Raw genomic sequence first — 22,065 nt, forward strand, 5'->3', positions numbered from 1 at the left:
CCTGTCCTGCACCATTTGTGCAGTTTCTTAATCAGTGTTTTTGTCCTTTTTTAACTGTACAAATACCTAAACATCCTTAGATCAATTTATTCAGGAAGCAAAATTGCATGAGATATTTAGGCTTTTTTGGCCTTTTTTTCTTGTTTTAAGGATGACTAATTTAGTGAGATCTGTGTTTAAAACAATAATTATAAAATAAAACTATAAATAAAAAAATTCCCATTGAGGTTGGAAAAATACACAATATATTTGTGTCAGGTTTGATTCTCAATAATTTTTTTATCTTGTTTTAAATATGTTTATTTATTTATTTTCCTGGAAAACAAGACACAATTTTTTTATTTAGTTATTTATGTTTTCAGTGGAGAAGTGTTCTATTATGTTTTTACTTTTCCATTTGACAGATGATAAAAACCGAGCACTTAGAACACCCTAGCAACCACATAGCAACACCTTGTCAACCACTCATAATGGCAGTGTGTTTTGCACGGTCAAAAAGCACTCGTATGTAAAAATGTTCAGATTTGAGCAGTATTAAATCATCCAGATGATCAGTGTTGTCAAATAGATTTTAAATAGATTTCAAGTTTCATACGAGGTGATTCATCTGCAGTGGAAGCAAATTATGAATTGCGGGAAAAATCAATCAGGTGTAAGTGACTCCATTAGTGAGTGTTAACAGCAGAAATGATGATGCTGTGAGATCTAATGGAGATGAATAATGAAGCTTTTAATGGACTTGCTAAAGCAGCTGCTGTCTGTCTCTCTGTCTGTCAGTTCAACGAGAAAGCGTACGCCGTGGTGCCGTGCTTCACAACGCTGGTCCAAGCAAACATAAAAAACAAGAAGATCTTCAAAGAGGCTGTGATGAACATGCAGGCGAAGGGGACGACAGACTACAAAACCGGCTTTCAGTTTGCCTTTGACCAGCTGTTAAACGTAAGACACACACTCGTGTTTACCGAGTTTTATACACCAAGACACGCTGAGGAGGAATTCTGTTTTCAAGTTTTTAATAAGAGTTAATTATACAAAGTAATGTCTGTTTTCTCTTATCGTGTGTATATATACGTTTCTTATACTCACCAAGGCTGCATTTATTTTATTTAAAATACAGTGATATTGTGAAATATTAATACAATTTATATAAATATAAATAACTCTTTTCTGTTTTAATATATTTAAAAATGTCATTTATTCCTGTGATCAAAGCTGAATTTTCAGCTTTGGTAAAATTATAAATGTATTTACTGTCACTTTTGATATACTAATGCATTCTTGCTAAATATTTTGCACATCAGTGTATAAATAAATAGATGTATATATATTATATGGAAATATATGGAAATAAATGAGAAAATATAAAATAAATAGCATTTTAAAAATAATTTTGTTTTATTAAAAACATATTTTACCTATGAATTAGGAGATCCTTGGAGATCCCCAAAGAAAGTCGTTTTTTTTTTTTTTTTGCTAGATTTAGCTGGATTTGGCTTAGTTAAATTTTAATGCCAAAACATCCTCTTAACAACTCTGTTGTTAATTGTATTGCTCAGATGTTGCTTTTTCAAAGCTTCAGAGATCTCAGTTATATTTAATTTAAGTGTCAGCTTTTTCTCATATTTATTTCCTTAAAAAAATTCCTTAAGAACAATAAAAACAGACACAAATGAGTCAATAGTTGACATTCAGTAAGAGTACAGAAGCTTAAAGGCTATGTTGCAGGTTAGAGTACCCAGTGAGCCAATGTATAGAAAAATAATGTAGGAACTATATTTAAATATGAACATATACTTATAAAACGCTATTTAGGCTTCTGGAGTCGTTTTTGTGAGAAAATTTTACTTCCGCGTTTGAAAACCGCCAAACCGGAAGTGACGTAACATGAGGCAGAGCGGTCAAAGTAAACAATAGGAAAGCAATGGATCGCAATGACAGATCGGACGCTGAGGAAATTCTAGCCTAAATGTTTACTCGTATGACGGACCTCAGCCATATAATTATGTGCCTAATATGAAGCCAAGAAAGTAGACAGGCCAGGATTAGACTGAACAATGGTCAGATGAGACACATTGAGCTGTGGTGTGAGGAGAACAGGGCAGGGGTCTCGATGAGAGAACAGTGTTACTAGCTTATAGATTTATTCACGTTAGCCGACGATATGTATAACACTATGCTCAGATCACAATATTGTACAGATTATTATCATGTATCAGGCAAAAGTAAAGCTATTATTTAGACCCTTACCTGCATGTGTTGTGTATGTCAGCCATACAGTTTCAAGAGGAAGAGGGACTTTATAAAGGCTTTGAATAGCCCCATTTGGTGACAATGAATACAAAAATAATCACAATCACAACTATCTTACTGTATAAAAACTTTATATGTAGAAACAGCCAACACAAACATTAAAATTCGGAGTACAGATTGGAAATTAACTTAATATAGCCTATTATATTTATAATAAGTGTCGGCTGCAGACTAATAACAAACACATAAATGCATTACATTACAAGTTTATGTAGGATATGTTAATTAAATTAAGACAAGGCACATTAAGACAGGTAGGCTACATAGCCTATGCATTTTGTAAAACAGATGTACAATAAGTGATCTCTGACGGATCCGTGACCGTCATGTTTCCCGCCCGCGGCCGAAACACAATCTGACGGCGGACCGGGCGACCCGATGAAGGAGCCGGGACAGTGTGCACATATCGCCGTCATCATATAACTCCATGTCGCCGAGATTAAATAAACACAAGATTTTGACGCGTATCCGAGAGTGGAGCGGAGTGTGAGCGCGCACTGCATGGCACGGACGCGCGCGCGGGCGCGAACACTAATCAACAGTGAAACAATTTAAAATACTCTATCATTTCTGGTCATACAGAATATAATAATACATTATTCGCAACTACTTTTATTTGTGTAAACTCGCAATAACAAGAAAGCGTTGTGCTTTTGTCAAATAAAATAAAACAATCAGGCGCGCTTTCATGATCTCCGTGAACTGGAGCGCGAGAACTGAAACTAAATATGTAGGCTAACACCGTGTCCTAACTACACGCGACGCGACGCCGCGAGACGCGATAAAAGGTATCTTTTCCATGTTAATCAGAGTTTTTGTCCTAACCAGACGCGACGGCGACACGCGAAGTTTCTAATTTAGAAACGGTTTCTATTTCTGCGACGTCACGGCTGACAGATCCGCCCACACAGAGATCTCATTGAATAAACTGATTGTCATATGAAGAAATTACACTGGTTATGAGTACACATTATTTATTTTTAGTTAAAAATAGGTCACTGCGCCACAAGCGATAATGGATAATTTACCTCAGATTTTGAAAGCATATAATATAGCGTTCAAACTGAATTCTATGCAAACATACAACTGTACTTCATAACAAAATTAGTCAATAAGTATATTTTGTTAATGTTTTGATTTTTAATGATGTTATTTCTTGATTTGATTATGTCCTTACCCATTTCCAATGCGAGTGCGGGCCAGCAGTGCGCTTTCACAGAGAGACTCCGCCCACACGCTGTTCTGAATGGCTGTGATTTTTTGATTGACGTGTGCCGTCTCACAGTCGCGTCGCGTCTAGTGTGGACAGACACACTTGCTGTCGCTGGAATTGTATCGCGTCGCGTGTAGTTAGGACACGGTGTAAAGTTTGAAATGTCCACTTCAAAACGAACAAATTCGAATAGAAAGCTAATACATTCTGATTATGTAATCCGTATGAAAGGTGCATTTCTCTCTAAAAGCGCACCCGCTTAACAGCGGAGATGGAGATATGTTTTTAACCGACAGTGATTTAGAAAACAATAGTTTATTAATGAACAATTAAAATGCCTCGTTATTTTTTCAGACACATTTATCATTAGCCTATAAATCACCTTTCTGTAGGCTGTGGTTCCAGAGACATAGGCCTATGGCTCTTCTCATTCAGTACTGCGGGAATAATATTATTTCCAGGTTCTAATTTTGTCTCAGAAAAATAAATCAACAACAACAAAATCCATATTAATTTGTGAATATTTTAAATGTTTAATTAAGGGGCAACAAGTAGCCTAATAAACAAAAATTTGTCAATATTAATTTTTTTGCGCAGCATTTGGTGTAGCCTACAGTTCAAATTAAAATGTTGCCTTTTAAAAATACAACAACCGTTTTTGTTTTGAAATTACGGGTTAAAAATATTTTTGTTCTCTCTGTTTTGTAATTTAGTGAACTTTATAGATTTCAACCATATTATTCCTTCTTGAGTCTTTTTAACAAGAATTTAGATTAATGTATGAATTGAATAGTGATTGTGTGACCTATGATGAGGGAACAACCAGTGATACCCTTGGTAGTACCATCAAATGATAGCCTATAGCGATGTCATCAGGATACACACACACCGGTAGGCAGTGGCCCACCTTACCGGGTGACCACGTCGTGGTTCACCAGAATTTATAGTTTACCAACCTCTTTTTTTACCACTACACATCTGACCACGACGATGATTAATTGAAATACAATAACCACCGAAAACACACGGAATCACGACCGCTCCAACTGAATACCAACCTACACTGCACTGAGCGAACGCACAACGCAGAGCCCGGCGGCAAACGACTACCTCATGTGACGCAATATGACGCGATGGTGAAAAAAAACGGTTTTTCAACACGGTCAAGGAAACGGTCACGTTTTCTACTAAATTTGTGCCCTTATGTCTTGCAAAACGATTTTAAATCCTGCATTTACTTTTCATATGGTATTTTCATACAAGGTTATATATTAATTTTGAAGAAAAAAAAACCTGCAAGATGGCCTTTAACATGATCTTGATGAAAGAATCTGAAAAGAAGCGTTTGAGGTTGTATTGAGATCTCTGACTTCTGACTCTTGTAGATTCACTCGTGATAAATATGGCCTTGCAGAAGCGTGCGTGCCGATGGCCACATGTGTGGCTTCATCATATACAATTTTGTTTTCAGCCATTTCTGCCCTAACAGATCGTGACGGTGTGATTAATGAGATGGGCCAAATACACACAAACTCAGGCGAAGAACCACAACCACCAAGGCATTTTAATTTCTGCCTGCTGGCTCCTGATAGGCAGAGAAGAAAGCGCTGTAAATTTGTAATTGCGGCAGTATTATTTATCTTTATTAGAATCTTGTCAGAGTGATGTGGCGTAGGCCGAATGTCAATGACAGCTGTGATTGGACGGGATAGTGAGAGGGGACTTTTGGCTAACTCATCACAGATAGGACAATCGCGGCAGCTGGCACAAAAGCAGACATATGATTAGAGGAACAGACGTGCCTACACGCACACACACACACACACACGGTTAAGTGCTTGGACACATGTGCGGGTACTCTGCCAAACGGGACACTTTTATATCCAAGGTCATTGGTGTAATGGATTGGATTCAAGCATGCATCATTCCTGAAGTGATTTCTGTGCAAGTATGTTAGTGCAAACGCTTCGTAAGCATATTATGCTTATCATTAATAAATTATGCATTTCAAGGATGTAGAGTAAAAGCACAAGGGGTAACACTCTGTCATGCAAACAAAAGCACCTGTTTGCAAAGGCAGGTCGAGAGGATTTCAGACTGACCCGCTCATTTGAGTCGGACGCTCACTCGGTTTCTGTTTCCCACAGGAGACCAGCGCTCCGAGAGCATACTGCAATAAGATGATAATGATGTTCACAGACGGCGGCGAGGATCGTGCCCAGGACATCTTTGAGAAGTACAACTGGCCAAACAAGACAGTGAGTCGAGGCGATTCAGTCCGAAACATTCTGCCGTTTCCATCCAGTGACAAGTAGTTTGACTGTGCTCCCTTAAATTGAAAACAGCATGTGATATTTTGGACCAATGGGATAACATCAAAGCCATGACATCATAAATCTAATATCATTCCAATGTAAAACTGACATTCTATCAAAATATTTTGAAATTATAAAACAATACACATGCTATTTAATAAAGTTAATGGAGGGTCTTAATACTTTATAGGGCTACTCTGTATTTTAAGACCCATTTGCTACACGGATTGCATGACCTAAAAAAAAATCTTCCATCCACAGGTGCGAGTTTTCACATTCTCAGTGGGGCAGCACAACTATGATGTCACTCCTCTGCAGTGGATCGCCTGTGCCAACAAGGGTAAGAGAGCGAGGAGGAAGCTTGCGCATGTAAAATTGGTTCTGAGATCTGAAAGCTTTTCACTTGCATTTGTACTTTTCTGGTTAAGGATTGTCATTAGGCACAATTTGATGCGTCATGTTTAGAACACTTTGGCACAGACATAGCAACACCTTACCAACTGCATCGCAATGCTTAAAATATGTCAATAACACCCTAGCAAACGCATATCAATGTGCAAAAATTGTTAAGAACACCTTGGCAGGCATATAGCATCACCCTAGCAACCACATAGCAACATGCTAAAATTGTTAAGAACACCTTGGCAGGCATATAGCAACACCTCAGCAACCACATATCAACATGCAAAAAATGCTAAGAACACCTTGGCAGGCATATAGTAACACCCTAGCAACCACATATAAACGTGCTAAAATTATTAAGAACACCTTTGCAGGCATATAGCATCACCCTTGCAAGAACACCTTGGCAGGCATATAGCAACACCTCAGCAACCACATATACATGTGCTAAAATTGTTAAGAACACCTTGGCAGGCATATAGTATAACCCTAGCAACCACATATAAACGTGCTAAAATTATTAAGAACACCTTTGCAGGCATATAGCATCACCCTTGCAAGAACACCTTGGCAGGCATATAGCAACACCCTTGCAACCGCATATAAACGTGCTAAAATTGTTAAGAACACCTTGACAGGCACATAGCAACACCCTATCAACCACATATACATGTGCTAAAATTGTTAAGAACACCTTGGCAGGCATATAGCAACACCTTAGCAAGAACACCTTGGCAGGCATATAGCAACACCCTAGCAACCACATAAAAACGTGCAAAAATTGCTAAGAATACCTTGGAAGACACATAGCAACGCCGTAGCAAGAACACCTTGGCAGGCATATAGCAACACCCTAGCAACTACATATAAACATGCTAAAATTGTTTAGAGCACCTTGGCAGGCATATAGCAACACCCTAGCAACCACATATAAATGTGCAAAACATGTTAAGAACACCTTGGCAGGCACACCTTAGCAAGAGCATAGCAGCACCCTGGCAACCACTTAGAACACATAGCAATGTGCTAAAATTGTGCAGAACACTTAAACAAGCACACAGCAACACTTTAGCAACCACCGAAAACACCCTAGCATTCGGGCGACAAGAAATTGCTCAGAACACTTAAGCAAGCACATAGCAACACCCTAGCAACCACCTAGAGCCATTGTGTCTTCAGAAAATGTAAATAAGTTTATTTCAGTAGTAATAATACTGAATAACACAAATATTATTCATTTTTAATTCGGTTTAATAGACTAGTGTACAATCAGATTTTACTCATCCAATCAGATTTTAAACCCATTTTATAACATTGTATACACTATTGTGTAATAGCACTACGAGTTGGTCAACAGTGCTTAAGGAATGTTGACTTGTCTGACCTAACAAGTTAAATCCAGGCCTGTAGCGCAAACACTCTCTCTCAGCTCTGTTTAACAATCAGTCCCTCTCCAGCTCTGATTAGTTAATAAGGAATGGTAGCAGAATACTTCAGAGACCCCCGCCTCCCTCCCCTCCTTCTAATTAATTAGCCGAAGAGGAACTGCCGTCGCAGCGATAACCACGCTCGCAACTTCTCGCCGTCTCCAGCCAAAATCGCTTCCACTTAAGGATTAGCCCTCTGTGCGGCCATGTTCTCAGCTGTAATGACTGGCAGTGAGGGGACGCAGTCTGGCACAGCAAGCAAGACGCTTTTCTCAGCGGACTCCATCTCCACCGCAGGCTTTCATTTCGCTCGCCCATATCACAAAGACACAGAGGAACGCCCCTGACACCCTCACAAAGACCACATCGTCCACGTCTCTCCCTTGGCTGTAGAATACGTGTACAAAACCATATCTGACTGAAAGCATTCGCAGGCGTCGCTAGATTGGTTAAAAAAAAACAGCGGAAAAACAGGTTTCCTTCTCCGAACATATGCAGAGCGCTCTTTGACTAGCTTGTTAGGACTAGGATTGCATCGGATTGTCTGCGTCTTATTGTTTTGTTATACATCTCGCCCGTGCGGCGGAGACAAATGGATTCAGCGTTTTGTAATCATGACCAAGTCAAGGGATCAGACTTGCGGCAACAATGAGAGACATGTTTGTTTGACACGGCTTAGTGTGTGTTGTCACTCCACCGGCTGTCTCTCAGTGAGCTCGTTCACACTCCGCTGACACAAACAAAGTCTCATATGGCCGCCACTGAATCAGAGCCAATTCCGAGTCTCTTTGATTCCCGGCGACTCGCATTGATTTGATTAGATTCTTTCTACTGCGCTGATTGGTTTGACCCTCAAACATCTTCTGAACACTTTTTTTTTAGTTTTTATACTCTAATTCTCTTGACTTTGATACGCTTCTAAAGACTTTTAAATTATTTCTGATTCATTAGCTGAACTAGATTTGACTTCCTTATCTGCAGTCATTTTAGGGGCCGTCACCTTCTGAAAGGGACGCTCCGGGTTCAACACCAGTTAAGCTTTATCTAATCCAACATTTGTGACATGATGGCAATTACCACGGAAAATCATTTTGATTTGTCCCTCAGTTCTGAGTATAACTTAAAAAAAACTTTAAAACAATTCGATTAGAGAAAGGGAAAAAGTATCAATATTAAATTAATTTATGAAATATTTGTTAATATTTATAAATATTTATTTACTTAACATTTAGTAAAATAAAAATAAGTCAGTTTTGACAAAAACATCTGCTTAAACCATAGTAATTGTGAATCTTTTTTTATTAAGTGCCTGCAGGGAAAGTGTTCATATTGATAATGGATAGCAAGAAAACCACAGACGTATCCTGCTGGCCCAGTTTTTAGACACTGATTTGAACTCTACACCCAGCCTCTATGCTAATGATGGTTTCAGCTCAAATGAGCTGCAAAATGTTGGTCCTGAAGTTATCAAGACTGAAATTGTTCAATGACCTTTACTGCAATAATGGCACACCGAGCGAAGGCTGAACCGATTTCTTGTTTGAATGATTTCAATTTGTTTTCATCCCACAGATAGTTAGAAAAACACATGGTACCTGTTTAGAAAATATCCATACATAAGTATATACATAAATCTATCCATACATACATCTATCCATACATACATCCATACATACATCCATCCATCCATACATACATACATACATACATCCATACATAGGCCTACATACATACATAAATCTATCCATACATAAATCTATCCATACATACATATATACATACATAAATCTATACATACATACATACATACATACATACATACATAAATCTATACATACATACATACATACATACATACATACATACATACATACATACATACATACATGTATACATACACACATGTGAAAATGGCTTAAAAGTTAAGTTTGAAGTATTAGTTTGAAGTGAAAGTCGTTTGCCTCAGATGTTCTGATCTTTATTCAGATGCTCTTGTCTCTAATAACGTGGTGAGGGCCGTATTGACCCTGCCTGTGTGTCCACTCTCAATAATCAGCTCTGAAGCACAGTCTCTGAATACTCAATGAGACACTCACACAGACACACAAAACACACCACTGCACAGCACATCTGCATAGCACTTGGTTAGTCTGTCTGAATGCTAAGCAAACAATTCATTACATTCATAAGCACGAAAAAAACGTTTTCTCTATCAGTTCATTTAAGTTCTGCATAAACTACATTTAATCAGCAAATGTCTTAAAATAAATGCACTAAATTTGCTGCAGCTATTTCCGGGATTGCTATAAAAACTAATATATTAAAACAGATTTTGATTCTTGTCAAAACAATGTAGTTTAATATTATTTTGTAACCCCTAAAGTTATTGCCTATTGAGTCAGCTTATTATGTTTTGGTGCAGAGCAAATGTGTCGACATTAACCAACCCTGTTATTGGTGTGTGTTTATTTCTGAACAGGTTACTACTTTGAGATCCCTTCCATTGGAGCCATTAGAATCAACACACAGGTCAGTCATGTCTACCGCTTCTTATTTCATATATATGTACTAAGAAATGTTGTAATATGTAATATAACAGTACACATATTAAGAAATATGTCTATTGAGAAAGGATACATTTATAGCATTACAAAATATTTCAAAGAAATCAAAGAATCCTGAAAAAAATATGTCATGGTTTCCACAAAAATATTAAGCAGCAAAAAAAAAAAAAAGCAGTTTTCAAGATTTATAATAATCAGAAAAGTTTCTTGAGCAGCAAATCAGCATAATTAGATCATTTCTGACGGATCATGTGACACCGAAGACTGGACTAATGATGCTGAAAATTCAGCTTTGCATCACAGGAATAAATTACATTTTTAAAAATATTTAAATAGAAAACTGCTTTTTTATTACAATAATATTCCGCAATATTACTGTTTTTACTGGATTTTTGTTCAAATAAATGCACAAAAAAAAAACACAATAACCAATGTATCTGCCAGTGCACATCTCTACTTCAAAAGTGGCTGTGGCAGCCAATCAGATTTCAGAGCCGTTTTAATAAAGTCTGTACATGAATCCAGTTCACTGTAGGTTCATTCTGCTTCATGAGCTTTGAAGCACAGTGATGTTATCACAATTTAGAGATATATATGTCACGCTAGAGAGCAGAACTATGAAGATGGAGGAACGGATAAAGCGATACAGACTTCTATATTTAGCATCAATAAGATTCAAATGGGACTGTGATTTCTCTAATCCACTTCCGTACAGTTTTCATTATCCTCCAGCGATCTTTCCCGCGGCCCAGGAAACCCGCCGCAATAACATCGCTCTTCTCCGAAAGCAGTCGCTCCAATTTCCCCACATCTTCCCTGCGCTCTTCACTTTCACAGCCTTTCTTCTTTATCTACTCTCTATCACCTTTTACTATCAGTTCCCCTCTTTTTCCAATCCAACTTTGCTTTATTCATTGCTGTCTCCTCCTCTTCGCATCCCCTCCTCTCGGTCTGTCTAACCTCCCCACAGGAGCCTGAGCAGACCATCAGCTGTTCCATTAGGCTGAGTGTAATTTTATTCAGAGAACTGCCACTTATTCTAATAGCCTGCGTGAGACAGGTGTGTGCTCCTGACTGTATATATGGACATCAGCGTCCACCACACCTGTGCACCTCGTCTTCTGTCAAACACTGTTACCACAGACACACAAATAACCACACTTCCACTGCAAATCTTTACGGATGCTGGTGGAGTTCTGTCAGGAAATCTAACAAATGTAAAAAATTGTTTATTAGGAGGACTCAGTTTATTATTTTGTGTGTACTGAACAAGAATACGCTAAGGGCCCTATTTTAACGATCTAAAAACGCAAGTATCAAACGTGAAACGCAAGTAACTTTGTGGGCGGATCCCGGGCGCTGTTATTATACCGGCGGGATAAATGACTATTGCGCCCGACGCAAATCTAAAATGTGTTGGTCTGAAGTATCTTCATTACTCATAGGTGTGGTTTGGGCGTAACGTGAAATAAACCAATCAGAGCGTCCTCTCACATTCCCTTTAAGAGCCGGCGCGCTTGTTCCACGGCGGATCGCTATTATAACGGCGGATTTGCCAGCGCACGCCAGGAGCGGTTCACAGCCGAGGAGACCGACGTTCTCGTCAGGGCCGTAAAACACACAGAAGTGACAATGTATGTGGATGGGAGAAACACACACAAATTAGCTTCGGTTAAACAGGCGTATAATAATTTGGGTAAATGTGTAAGCTAGATTTATGGCTATTTTTTTTTCACATCTTCATGGACACAACAATGATTTCCCTCGTATGTTAATATTTTTCCTTGTAATAATGTATAATTTGCAAAAATGAAAACTGCTGCGTTTGTTTAGATTAGAGAATCAAAGTGTATGCGCGTTGTTCACACACTACATGATGGCCAAGCACGCGCCCTTAAAATACCATATGACTAACGCGCAACGCGCCACTGTCTTTAGACTGGGTTTTTCCTGGTCAGTGGCGGAATTGTTTTCTAAAACTGGAAAATAGCACTAGGGAGCGTTTCCCCATCGTGCACAAGTTCATTCCCTAATTTACCGACGTGCGTCTGTGGAGGGAAAAGTCCGCTGTGCGCGGGTGCAGAATAGGAATGATACATGCGTCGGCGTACAAAGTCAATTGCGCTGGGTGCAAGATAGGGCCCTAAATGTTGATAACAAACGTTGTTTAATTTACCTTACTTAGAATATACTCAAGTATTTGTTCAAAATGTTGTTCGAAACTTCCATCTGAACAAACAATTTTAAAATTGTTATGTTCCCAGTATGCATTGCAGATTAAAATACAGCCAAAAAGTTGAGACAAATTGTACGCTAATTGAATTTAAAAAAAACTATTTAAAAGATGCACACCATACAAAGAATTGAATATGCAACATAGTGAGGTCATGTGACAACAAACTATTTTATGAAATGTTTATTGTTCCATACCACATAGTACTTTTTGTAAAGTAAACTACAGAATGTGGATGGTACTATATTTATTGCATTTAATTGCATATATGTATATATATTTACACTACAGTTAAAAAAAGGCGGTAAAAAAATGTTTTTTATGAAAGAAGTATCTTCTGCTCACCAAGGCTGCATTTATTTGATCAAAAATACAGTATAATATTGTAAAATAGTATTACAATTTCAAATCACTGTTTTCTATTTGAATATATTTTAAAATGTAATTTATTCCTGTGATGCAAAGCTTATTTTTTATACATCATAACAAATCATTCTTTAATAAACAGCTAATTAAAAAGAACAGAATTGATTTGAAATAGAAAAATGTTTAAACATTATGAATGTCTCTTTTGCTGAGTAAAAGTATTATTTCTTTTTCTTTTCTTTCTTTATTCTGTTCAAATGGTAGTGTATATATAATTATTATATTATATATTTATGCTTCATTTGAATTACTCACGTGCTGTTTGAATAAATACTCAGATATTTACAGTGATTGGAAAGCTGTTGAGTTGATTGTGAAATTGTCCAAATGGAGAAAGCTGCCTTACCTTTATACTCTACTTATGTAACATTAAAGTGTCACATTGCTGAAGGCGGCGAGTATAACAACAATAATATGAATATGATTGCAGCTCCCTCATGATTGAGCTGCTGCGTTGAGTTCATGAACGTTTATGGACAGACTATAAATCTGCGAGCTAATCTGTGCCGTGTCCTGCTGTGTCACTGCTCTTTATCCTCTCGCTCCACAGAGACCACCATTACAGACCCACCGCTGTTTACCTTCCTCCTTTCTCCCGCCTGTCATCGTCTCTGCTGAAATGTGTCCCCACGGCACGTTAAACGGTGTTTTAGTGAGCTAATAATAGAATAGGTTACGCTTGTCAGCACTTCTATGCTCCAACGAGAAATAAAAGTGGCTAATGCTGCAGTTTCGTCAAAAGGCCACACTTATACAAGCTAGTGGCTTTCACACTGACACGTGAGCTTCTGGCCCTCCATTAGCAGTGTAAAGATGTTGAAGTTGAAGACTGCATTTATTCATTATATGTTTACTTGGCCCAGCGTTGACCTAGGGTGCATGGTGAAATATTCGGTTGAATCTCATGAAATGTCAATATAAACGGGACAAAAATGTATTATGTTTTTCTCACGGTCAAAAAAAAAAAAGATTTACATTTTTTTACAATTTAAAAATGTTAATAAAAAAATATTAGAAAATTAAATAGTATTTGAATAAAATAAAATGATAAAATTAATAAAACAGACAATTCTATAGTTACTTTAAGTTTTGCTCAGTTCATTTAAATGTTTTAATCTAAAATGTTTATCTAAATAAAGAATCATGAATGGCTGGAAGCATCAAGGACATTCATTGGTCAAAAGGTTTGGGGAAACTAATTCAAAAATAAAGTCTATTTTTTAGCATTTATTTGGAATTGTGACACTATGTATAGTGTTTAGTATACGTTTTTAATCTGTTTAGCTTTGATTTGTATTTATTTCAGTTTTCTTTATTTGAAAAAAAATCATAATTTTCTTCTTTTGACTTTGGGGTCAAATATGAGCCTGTTGTTTTGCAAGGTTCACTTCTTTAAATGATTAACCTCTCAAAGAGTGTCGAGTTGAAGTCATAAATGTGGTTTATAAATGCGTGCTTACGGCGATCCAACAAGTGTCCTCCTGTGGCAGACCACCCTACCTCTGCAGAGAATGTGCTTTCTACCAGCTGTAATGTGCTTTAATAGCTGCTTTCTGATGATTTGTTCCGGCTGGAAGTGCAGCTGGCTTCACTGGCCCCTCGGGCGGACACTTTTAACAGCGTGCTTTATGTAATGGAGCGGCGAGTCGGAGTCGTTTGCTTTATGTTGGAGGGAGGTGTGACTCCCTGCCTTTGAGAGCGGAGAGTGTTAATAGTTGAAACCTGTTGAGAATAGATGCTTTTGATTGGGGATTCTGGGCATGTTTGTGTTGGAATACTATTCTTATGATATATGTGTTGAATTCTTTGTGTGTGTTTTTTTCATTATCAGGAGTACTTGGATGTTCTGGGACGGCCAATGGTGCTGGCAGGCCAAAGGGCAAAACAAGTGCAGTGGACCAACGTTTACCAGGATGCTCTGGTATGGAAGATTACCATCTTCATCATCATCAGCAAACTTAAAATTGCATTTATAGTGGCCAATTCATCGGCCTGTCCAGACTCTGAAACCACTTGAGTTGTGTGTTTGTTTATTATAAGTTAAATCAAACAATTACATTAATATTATAATCAATAGTTCATTTTATAGTTCAAAATAGCATGTTGACAGGAAATTCAAAACAAGCATTTTTATTGCACAATGGGCGGTCTAATTCACAAATCAATCAATCAATTATTGTGATTCTTTTAAATGAATCATTTGGTGTGTGAATAATGGACTGAATCGTTCAGATGACTCACTTTCTCTGTGAATCAGCTTTGATGACTCACTGAACTGCAGGTCTTATGTCCGAGTCAGAAACTTTTTTAAATAAATGTTTGGTAAAACTTACTAGCCAACTTACTCAGTAACTTAGTTGTTCAAATGATAAAGTGTACTTAAATATAAATATGCTTATGCTGCTGAAATAACTTGGTTACACTTTATTTTAAGGTGTCCGTGTTACAGTATAATTGTACATTTAAATACTGTCTTATAATAATGAACTACATGTACTTGCTATAGAGTAAGGGTTTGGTTTAGGGTTAGGTGAATGTAATTATGCATAATTTAAAGTTATTACTATAGTAACTACATGTGACATTGTAAAATAAAAGTGTTGGCAATAAGTTTTGTTTATAAACTGTTGAAGAAATTTTTTTTTTATATATATATATATATAAAAAATATTATTATGTTTTTTTTAAGCACGTTCGGGGTTTACAAGAACTAAATCCTGTAGAAACACATCCCGTTATTCATTGATTTGAGACTGAGAAAGCGCTTCAGATTGCATTGTTAGCGGTGGCCACTGGCTGTGATATTGTTCATTCTTTGTTTTATTACCAGAATGCACAAATTTGAATCTCCACAGCTAGTTTGCTTTGTCACTGCCATATAATTTTACTAGGAGTTGGACGGCGGTTTATATGAGGCAGTCTTTTATTCATGTGTGCAGTGTACTGTGAGATCCTTCCTCTAGTTCACAGCGATAACAACACACATCTGATGTTTCTGTATTTGTTTTTGTTTTGCTTTTACAGGGTTTAGGTCTCGTCATTACCGGCACAATGCCCGTCTTCAATCTCACCGCTGACAGCGACTCCAAAGTAAGTCGCGAGCAGCTTCCTGTAATTGAACTGCTGGTAATTTGTTGTGTGTACCCTGCAGGACGAAACAAATGTTGCATTATGCCGTTTTTGCATTATTAGTATGATCACGTTCCACTTCTAATTCTTAGCATGTTCCCTAACTGACATTGACAAACTGTTTGAGAGCGCATGTTTCACAGTGTCGAATGCATATTGAATAGGGCTTGACTTTGAAGACACACCAGGCCGTTTGACTTTTGAAGTTTTATATGTTATATTGTTACATTTATTTATTATAATAGCCTGGAATGAAGTTTTTTTATGATGTATGAACATTTCCATCTGAAACTATGAATATTGTCCGTTTGGCTAGATGCTTCCAGAATTGAATCTGTAGGGTTTGTACTTGTGCATTGATAGATGAGTAATTTCCATTAGATGATCAACTGTCCTGGCAGAATGACTGATAAATGGAGAGTGCATTATAATTCTACACATCACATGCCATCACATTTGGCATATTTTTTTGAAGGCACATTCATTCCTCATCTTATTTGCCCCTTCAATTTATGTCGTTTGCAGATGCTTTCTTGCCAAATTTTTTTTTACTTTGACAGTGTCCATGATAACTATGATACAACACCTCAACATTATGTATATAAAAATGAATAAATGTGCTTGTTGGGCAAACAGTGCACTCTCGAAGCATTCATCCATATTTGTTTTTGACTCCAGGCTGTTAGCTTACCTGTAGTTTTGTCATATATCAATTCTGCCCCCTTGTGGTTCTTTTCATTGCATTTTCAGCCTTTGTTTCCTTGTGGCTTCTTTATTTCAGAATCAGTTGATTCTCGGTGTCATGGGTGTAGACATCGCCCTCAATGAAATTAAAGAACTCACACCGCGCTATAAAGTAAGTGAAATAATAATTTTTCAGTCTCTTTTCTGTCTATCATCAGTCATTTATTAGTGTGTCTGTACCCAGCTTGGAGCCAATGGTTACACGTTTGCCATAGATCCCAATGGATACGTGCTGCTACACCCCAACCTACAGCCTAAGGTGAGAATCATTCGAGTTTGTCACTTGTTTATAGATCTTACATTTTGCCCTAAATGTAGGTATTCTCTTGTTTTCTTCCTACCTTCAATTTTTAATGACATGTTTATCTCCATAACTACAATAGTAATTGTTTTTCCTAATGGATTTGTATAGATCATTAACTTCAGAGAGCCGGTCACATTGGACTTCTTGGATGCTGAACTTCCAGACCACAACAAGGAGGAGGTGAACATCTCTGAAACAAGTTCTCCCCTGCAAATATGACAAATACATCATTAAAATGCCATAAAGTAACTAATCGGACAACCTGTCCTTCGTGAGATTTAGCCCAGTAGGATGTGTTTCTGGGAAGAGATTTTTCAAACATCTGTTTATCAAAGTTTTTCTTTTTACTAAAATGTTGATGGCACTTAACCATTTCTTTGATTCAGCAAAGATGCAATACATTTGATAAAAAATTACAGTAAAGACATTTTATAAAATTACCTAAATAAATGCTCATTTTGACTTTTGACTGGAAATACTTTTGAATAATGGATCACAGGAATAAATTATATTTTCAAATAGAAACTGCTATTTTAAATTATAATATTTCACTATATTATTGATTTTACTGTATTTTTGATAGAATAAAAGCAGCTTTGAGTGAGCATATGAGACTTCTTCCAAAAACATTTACAAATCTTACAGACACCAAATTTTTTAATAAGGAAACTCAACGACTTCCTAGAAAGATTAAATCACTTTAATGTACTAACATGTGATGCTAGAGCACACTGCAAAATAGTAATACACAATGAGCTTATTAAACATCTTTTATCCTTTCCTAGATCCGTCGTCTAATGATTGATGGCAAAGTAGGACAGAGGAGATTCAAGACACTAGTAAAGTCTGTTGACGAGGTGAGTCTAAAAATAATGTGTGATGGTGTGCTATGTGATATAAATCTTGCGGTTGTTTGGTAATCTGCTGCTCTGTGTGTGTGTGTGTGTGTGTGTGTGTGTGTGTGTGTTTTCAGCGCTACATTGATGAGGCCCAGAGGACGTACATATGGAGTCCAGTGAGTGGCACAGATTACAGGTGAATATGACTCGCTCGCTCATTCATACGGCTCTGTGTTTCTCACTTTGCTTCTACATCCTCTTGGCTAGTTTAAAAGTTTAGACTGTAAAACATTCAATGGCAAAATGAGTCGCATGGTTCTATAAGTTGGTCTTTATAGCAGGACATTTTGGATATTAGCCATTATTCCAATGAATTTACATATTCTGTGCATGATATTTTCCACGATAAAGCACAATATAGGGCTTTTTAACTCTTTAAAATCTTTTTTTTTTTTTCTTGTTCAGAAAATGTTCATCCTCCTCAGTAGATCAAACTGTCAGCTGTTTTTCTGGTTATGTAATAAAAGAGAATTTTGCAACCTTGTTAAAACTTGATTTTGAAACATGAGGCCTGATTTAGGTAATTGTATTATTTTCTATTAAAAAAAATGTTTATATTCTTTAATTGTTTCAAATGTTTATACTCATTGTTATGTTCTTAAATTATTTTAAGTGCACTTTTACATGATTATGTAAAATTATGGACTTAATTATGCTCTTTGATTTACCATTGTTTATTAAATGTGCCATATAAATAAACTTTACTAACCTAAGTATAAATAGCAGGGTTGCAAATATAGTTAGTTACTTAGTTACTTATATTACCCATAAATGAAAGAAAGGTACTGGTTTCATCATTGTATCAATAACTTCTTTACAGAATGCTTGAGCAGATAGATAGATAGATAGATAGATAGATAGATAGATAGATAGATAGATAGATAGATAGATAGATAGATAGATAGATAGATAGATAGATAGATAGATAGATAGATAGATGGATGGATGGATGGATGGATGGATGGATGGATAGATAGATAGATAGATAGATAGATAGATAGATAGATAGATAGATAGATAGATAGATAGATAGATGGATGGATGGATGGATGGATGGATGGATGGATAAGATAGATAAGATAGTTGGGTGAGTAGATGGATGGATGGATGGATAAGATAGGTGGGTGTGTAGATAGATGGATGGAGGGATGGATGGATGGATGGATGGATGGATGGATGGATGGATGGATGGATGGATGGATGGATGAATGGATGGATGGATGGATAAGATAGGTGGGTGTGTAGATGGATGGATGGATGGATGGATGGATGGATAAGATAGGTGGGTGTGTAGATAGATGGATGGATGGATAAGATAGGTGGATGGATGAATGGATGGATGGATGGATGGATGGATGGATGGATGGATGGATGGATGGATGGATGGATGGATAAGATAGATAAGATAGTTGGGTGAGTAGATGGATGGATGGATGGATGGATAAGATAGGTGGGTGTTTAGATAGATGGATGGAGGGATGGATGGATGGATGGATGAATGGATGGATGGATGGATGGATAAGATAGGTGGGTGTGTAGATGGATGGATGGATGGATGGATAAGATAGGTGGGTGTGTAGATAGATGGATGGATGGATGGATGGATGGATAAGATAGGTGGGTGTGTAGATAGATGGATGGATGGATGGATGGATGGATGGATGGATGGATGGATGGATGGATGGATGGATGGATGGATAAGATAGGTGGGTGTGTAGATAGATGGATGGATGGATGAATGGATGGATGGATGGATAAGATAGGTGGGTGTGTAGATGGATGGATGGAGGGATGGATAAGATAGGTGGGTGTGTAGATAGATAGATAGATTGATAAATTGATTGATGGATTGATTGATTGATTGATGGATTGATTGATAGATTGATTGAGATGATTTTGATCTTTCGCTCTCTCTCTTCTTTCCTGCAGTCTGGGTTTAGTTCTGCCGTCCTACAGTGAATACCACATCAAGGCGATCCTGAGCGACCAGATCCTCCAGGTCCAGTGTAAGTACCAGAGGCTGGCTAACTCATAGCCTGCTCACCTTTCTTTCTTCCCAAAGAGACTTCCAGCTCCCCCTCTCTCGCCCCCTCTCGTCCAATCACCGGAGACCGCCCCTTCTGACATCACAGCAGCGGCGGGCCCCGTTCCAGCCCCGGGAGAACGGGAGTGGACGTGTCCTTCTGTGAAACCCCACCCTACCTCTTCCCTCTTCCCTCCTGTCCTCATGCTGTTCTGTACAGAGGTGATTTTTCTTTCCCTGCACGGATGAAAAGAAAAAACCCTCACTAAAAACCAGAGAGGTGAAAGCTGTGGTTTTACTGTGTTTACTGAGTTGAAAATAATGGTGACCATGTGCTATTATTTTTCCTTTTGCCAAAACATTAAAAAAATGCTCTCGTCTTCTCTCTCACAATGACGATTCTGAAGCATCTTTTGTCTGGACAGGTTTTGTTTTTGTGTTCGCGAGATGTGAAAAGAGGCATGCTTTTGCTTTTCACTGTGTGCTTTATATGTTCAGTCGTGTTTATTATTTGCTCTGATGCTCACTGTGCTGTATTGTTTGCCGGCAGCCTTGGAATCAGTCAATAAATAAGAAAACAGTATCCCACAATGCCCCCTGATGGGCCATTGTCCCTCACTGGAGATGGAACGGCTTTGGTTTTCCTTTCTTTCATTCATTTTCCATGTTTTTCGTTTGCTTTTGTTTGTTCTTTATTTATTTCATGATCTTTTTGTTTGTTCTTTGATTATTTGCTCAGTCCTTTAATTTGCTCATTTCATCTTTACGTCCTTCTTTCTTATGTTGTTTTTTGTTTTATTTTTGTTTCATCTTGTTTCAAATTGTTTGTTTAATCTTTTGTTTATTCTTTTATTTGTTTTGATCATTTTTCCATTTTATTGATTCTTTCGTTCTCTTTCTTTCTTAAATAAAATTTCATTCATTCTTTATATGCCATTTGTTACTCTTCTGTTACTTCAGACCTTTTTTGCTTTTTATTCGTTCTTTCATGTTTGTTTGTTAATTTGATCTTTAGTACTTTCATTAATTATTGTGTTCATGCTTTCATCTATTTTTCTTTGATCTTTAGTTTGTTTTTTGTGTGTATTTTGTTTGTTTTACATTTGTTCTTTTGGCCTATGGCCAAACCCGTTGGTTTGAAATTAAGCTTTCTTTCTTTCTTTCTTTCTTTCTTTCTTTCTTTCTTTCTTTCTTTCTTTCTTTCTTTCTTTCTTTCTTTCTTTCTTTCTTTCTTTCTTTCTTTCTTTCTTTCTTTCTTTCTTTCTTTCTTTCATTCTTTCTTTCTTTCTTTCTTTCTTTCATTCTTTCTTTCTTTCTTTCTTTCCTTCTTCTCCAAAGCGTTCCTCTCTTCATAGCTATTGTGAGATTCTTATTTTGTGACTATATTTATATATATATATATTCCTTTTCTTCATGTTTGTCATATTGTTGGTACGGTGAAGGTTCATTCGCTCTGATTCTGGTCTTGTGTCCTCAGATGTTCTCTCCTCGTCTCCGTTCACTGCTCTCCGTTTACTTGTTGCATATATTCTTTGTGGCTTGTCATTCATTTTGGTTTCCTGTTCTCAGTTGTTCATTACTGTTTTGACTGACTTGATTTTACTTCTTTTGAAAAAACAATATTTTTATTCAAACAGTCATTGAATAAAATATTGTCTGTGACCCCCCTCCTCCCCTTACCCGTCCCCCCTGTTTCTTTTCTGCTCTCTCCTCCTCAGATGGATCAGACTTCAAGGGCAAGTATACACCATATTGGTCCACCACCTTTGTTTCTCTACTTCCTTCCTCGTACCCTTGTCCTAAACTCCCCGCTGACGCCCACCTCCACCTGTTCCAGCCTGCTTGCCTCCTCTGTTCCTCCTGCCCGCCTTGCCTTCAAGACCCTCCTCTTCCTCACTCCCTCACTCACCCACCCACCCTCTTGCTGCGGCCTAGACCCACATCTCTCTCTCTCCCCTACTCTCTCTCTCTCTCTCTCTCTCTCTCTCTCTCTCTCTCGGCTCGGACAGCCGTTTAAGGTCTCTCCTTGACATCCTGAAAAAGAATAAAATATGATTTTTCTCTCACTGTCAAAAC

The 22,065-nt window shown here is 37.5% G+C and overlaps 1 protein-coding gene across 2 annotated transcripts in view; it reads left to right on the forward strand.

Moving 5' to 3' along the window:
• Nucleotides 1–22,065, forward strand: part of cacna2d2a (calcium channel, voltage-dependent, alpha 2/delta subunit 2a) — a 206,557-nt gene that overhangs the window by 166,576 nt on the left and 17,916 nt on the right. For both annotated transcript variants that reach the window (XM_079629453.1, XM_079629452.1), the window contains 12 exons: nucleotides 778–939; nucleotides 5,671–5,781; nucleotides 6,100–6,178; nucleotides 10,147–10,196; nucleotides 14,722–14,811; nucleotides 15,915–15,980; nucleotides 16,801–16,875; nucleotides 16,948–17,022; nucleotides 17,176–17,247; nucleotides 17,853–17,924; nucleotides 18,041–18,102; nucleotides 19,896–19,972. In XM_079629453.1, coding sequence (XP_079485579.1) covers nucleotides 778–939; nucleotides 5,671–5,781; nucleotides 6,100–6,178; nucleotides 10,147–10,196; nucleotides 14,722–14,811; nucleotides 15,915–15,980; nucleotides 16,801–16,875; nucleotides 16,948–17,022; nucleotides 17,176–17,247; nucleotides 17,853–17,924; nucleotides 18,041–18,102; nucleotides 19,896–19,972 — 991 coding nt within the window. The remainder of the gene's footprint in view (nucleotides 1–777; nucleotides 940–5,670; nucleotides 5,782–6,099; nucleotides 6,179–10,146; nucleotides 10,197–14,721; nucleotides 14,812–15,914; nucleotides 15,981–16,800; nucleotides 16,876–16,947; nucleotides 17,023–17,175; nucleotides 17,248–17,852; nucleotides 17,925–18,040; nucleotides 18,103–19,895; nucleotides 19,973–22,065) is intronic.

The sequence above is a fragment of the Phoxinus phoxinus genome (genome assembly GCF_949152265.1).
Source record: "Phoxinus phoxinus genome assembly, chromosome: 11".
Classification (NCBI taxonomy): Eukaryota; Metazoa; Chordata; class Actinopteri; order Cypriniformes; family Leuciscidae; genus Phoxinus; species Phoxinus phoxinus.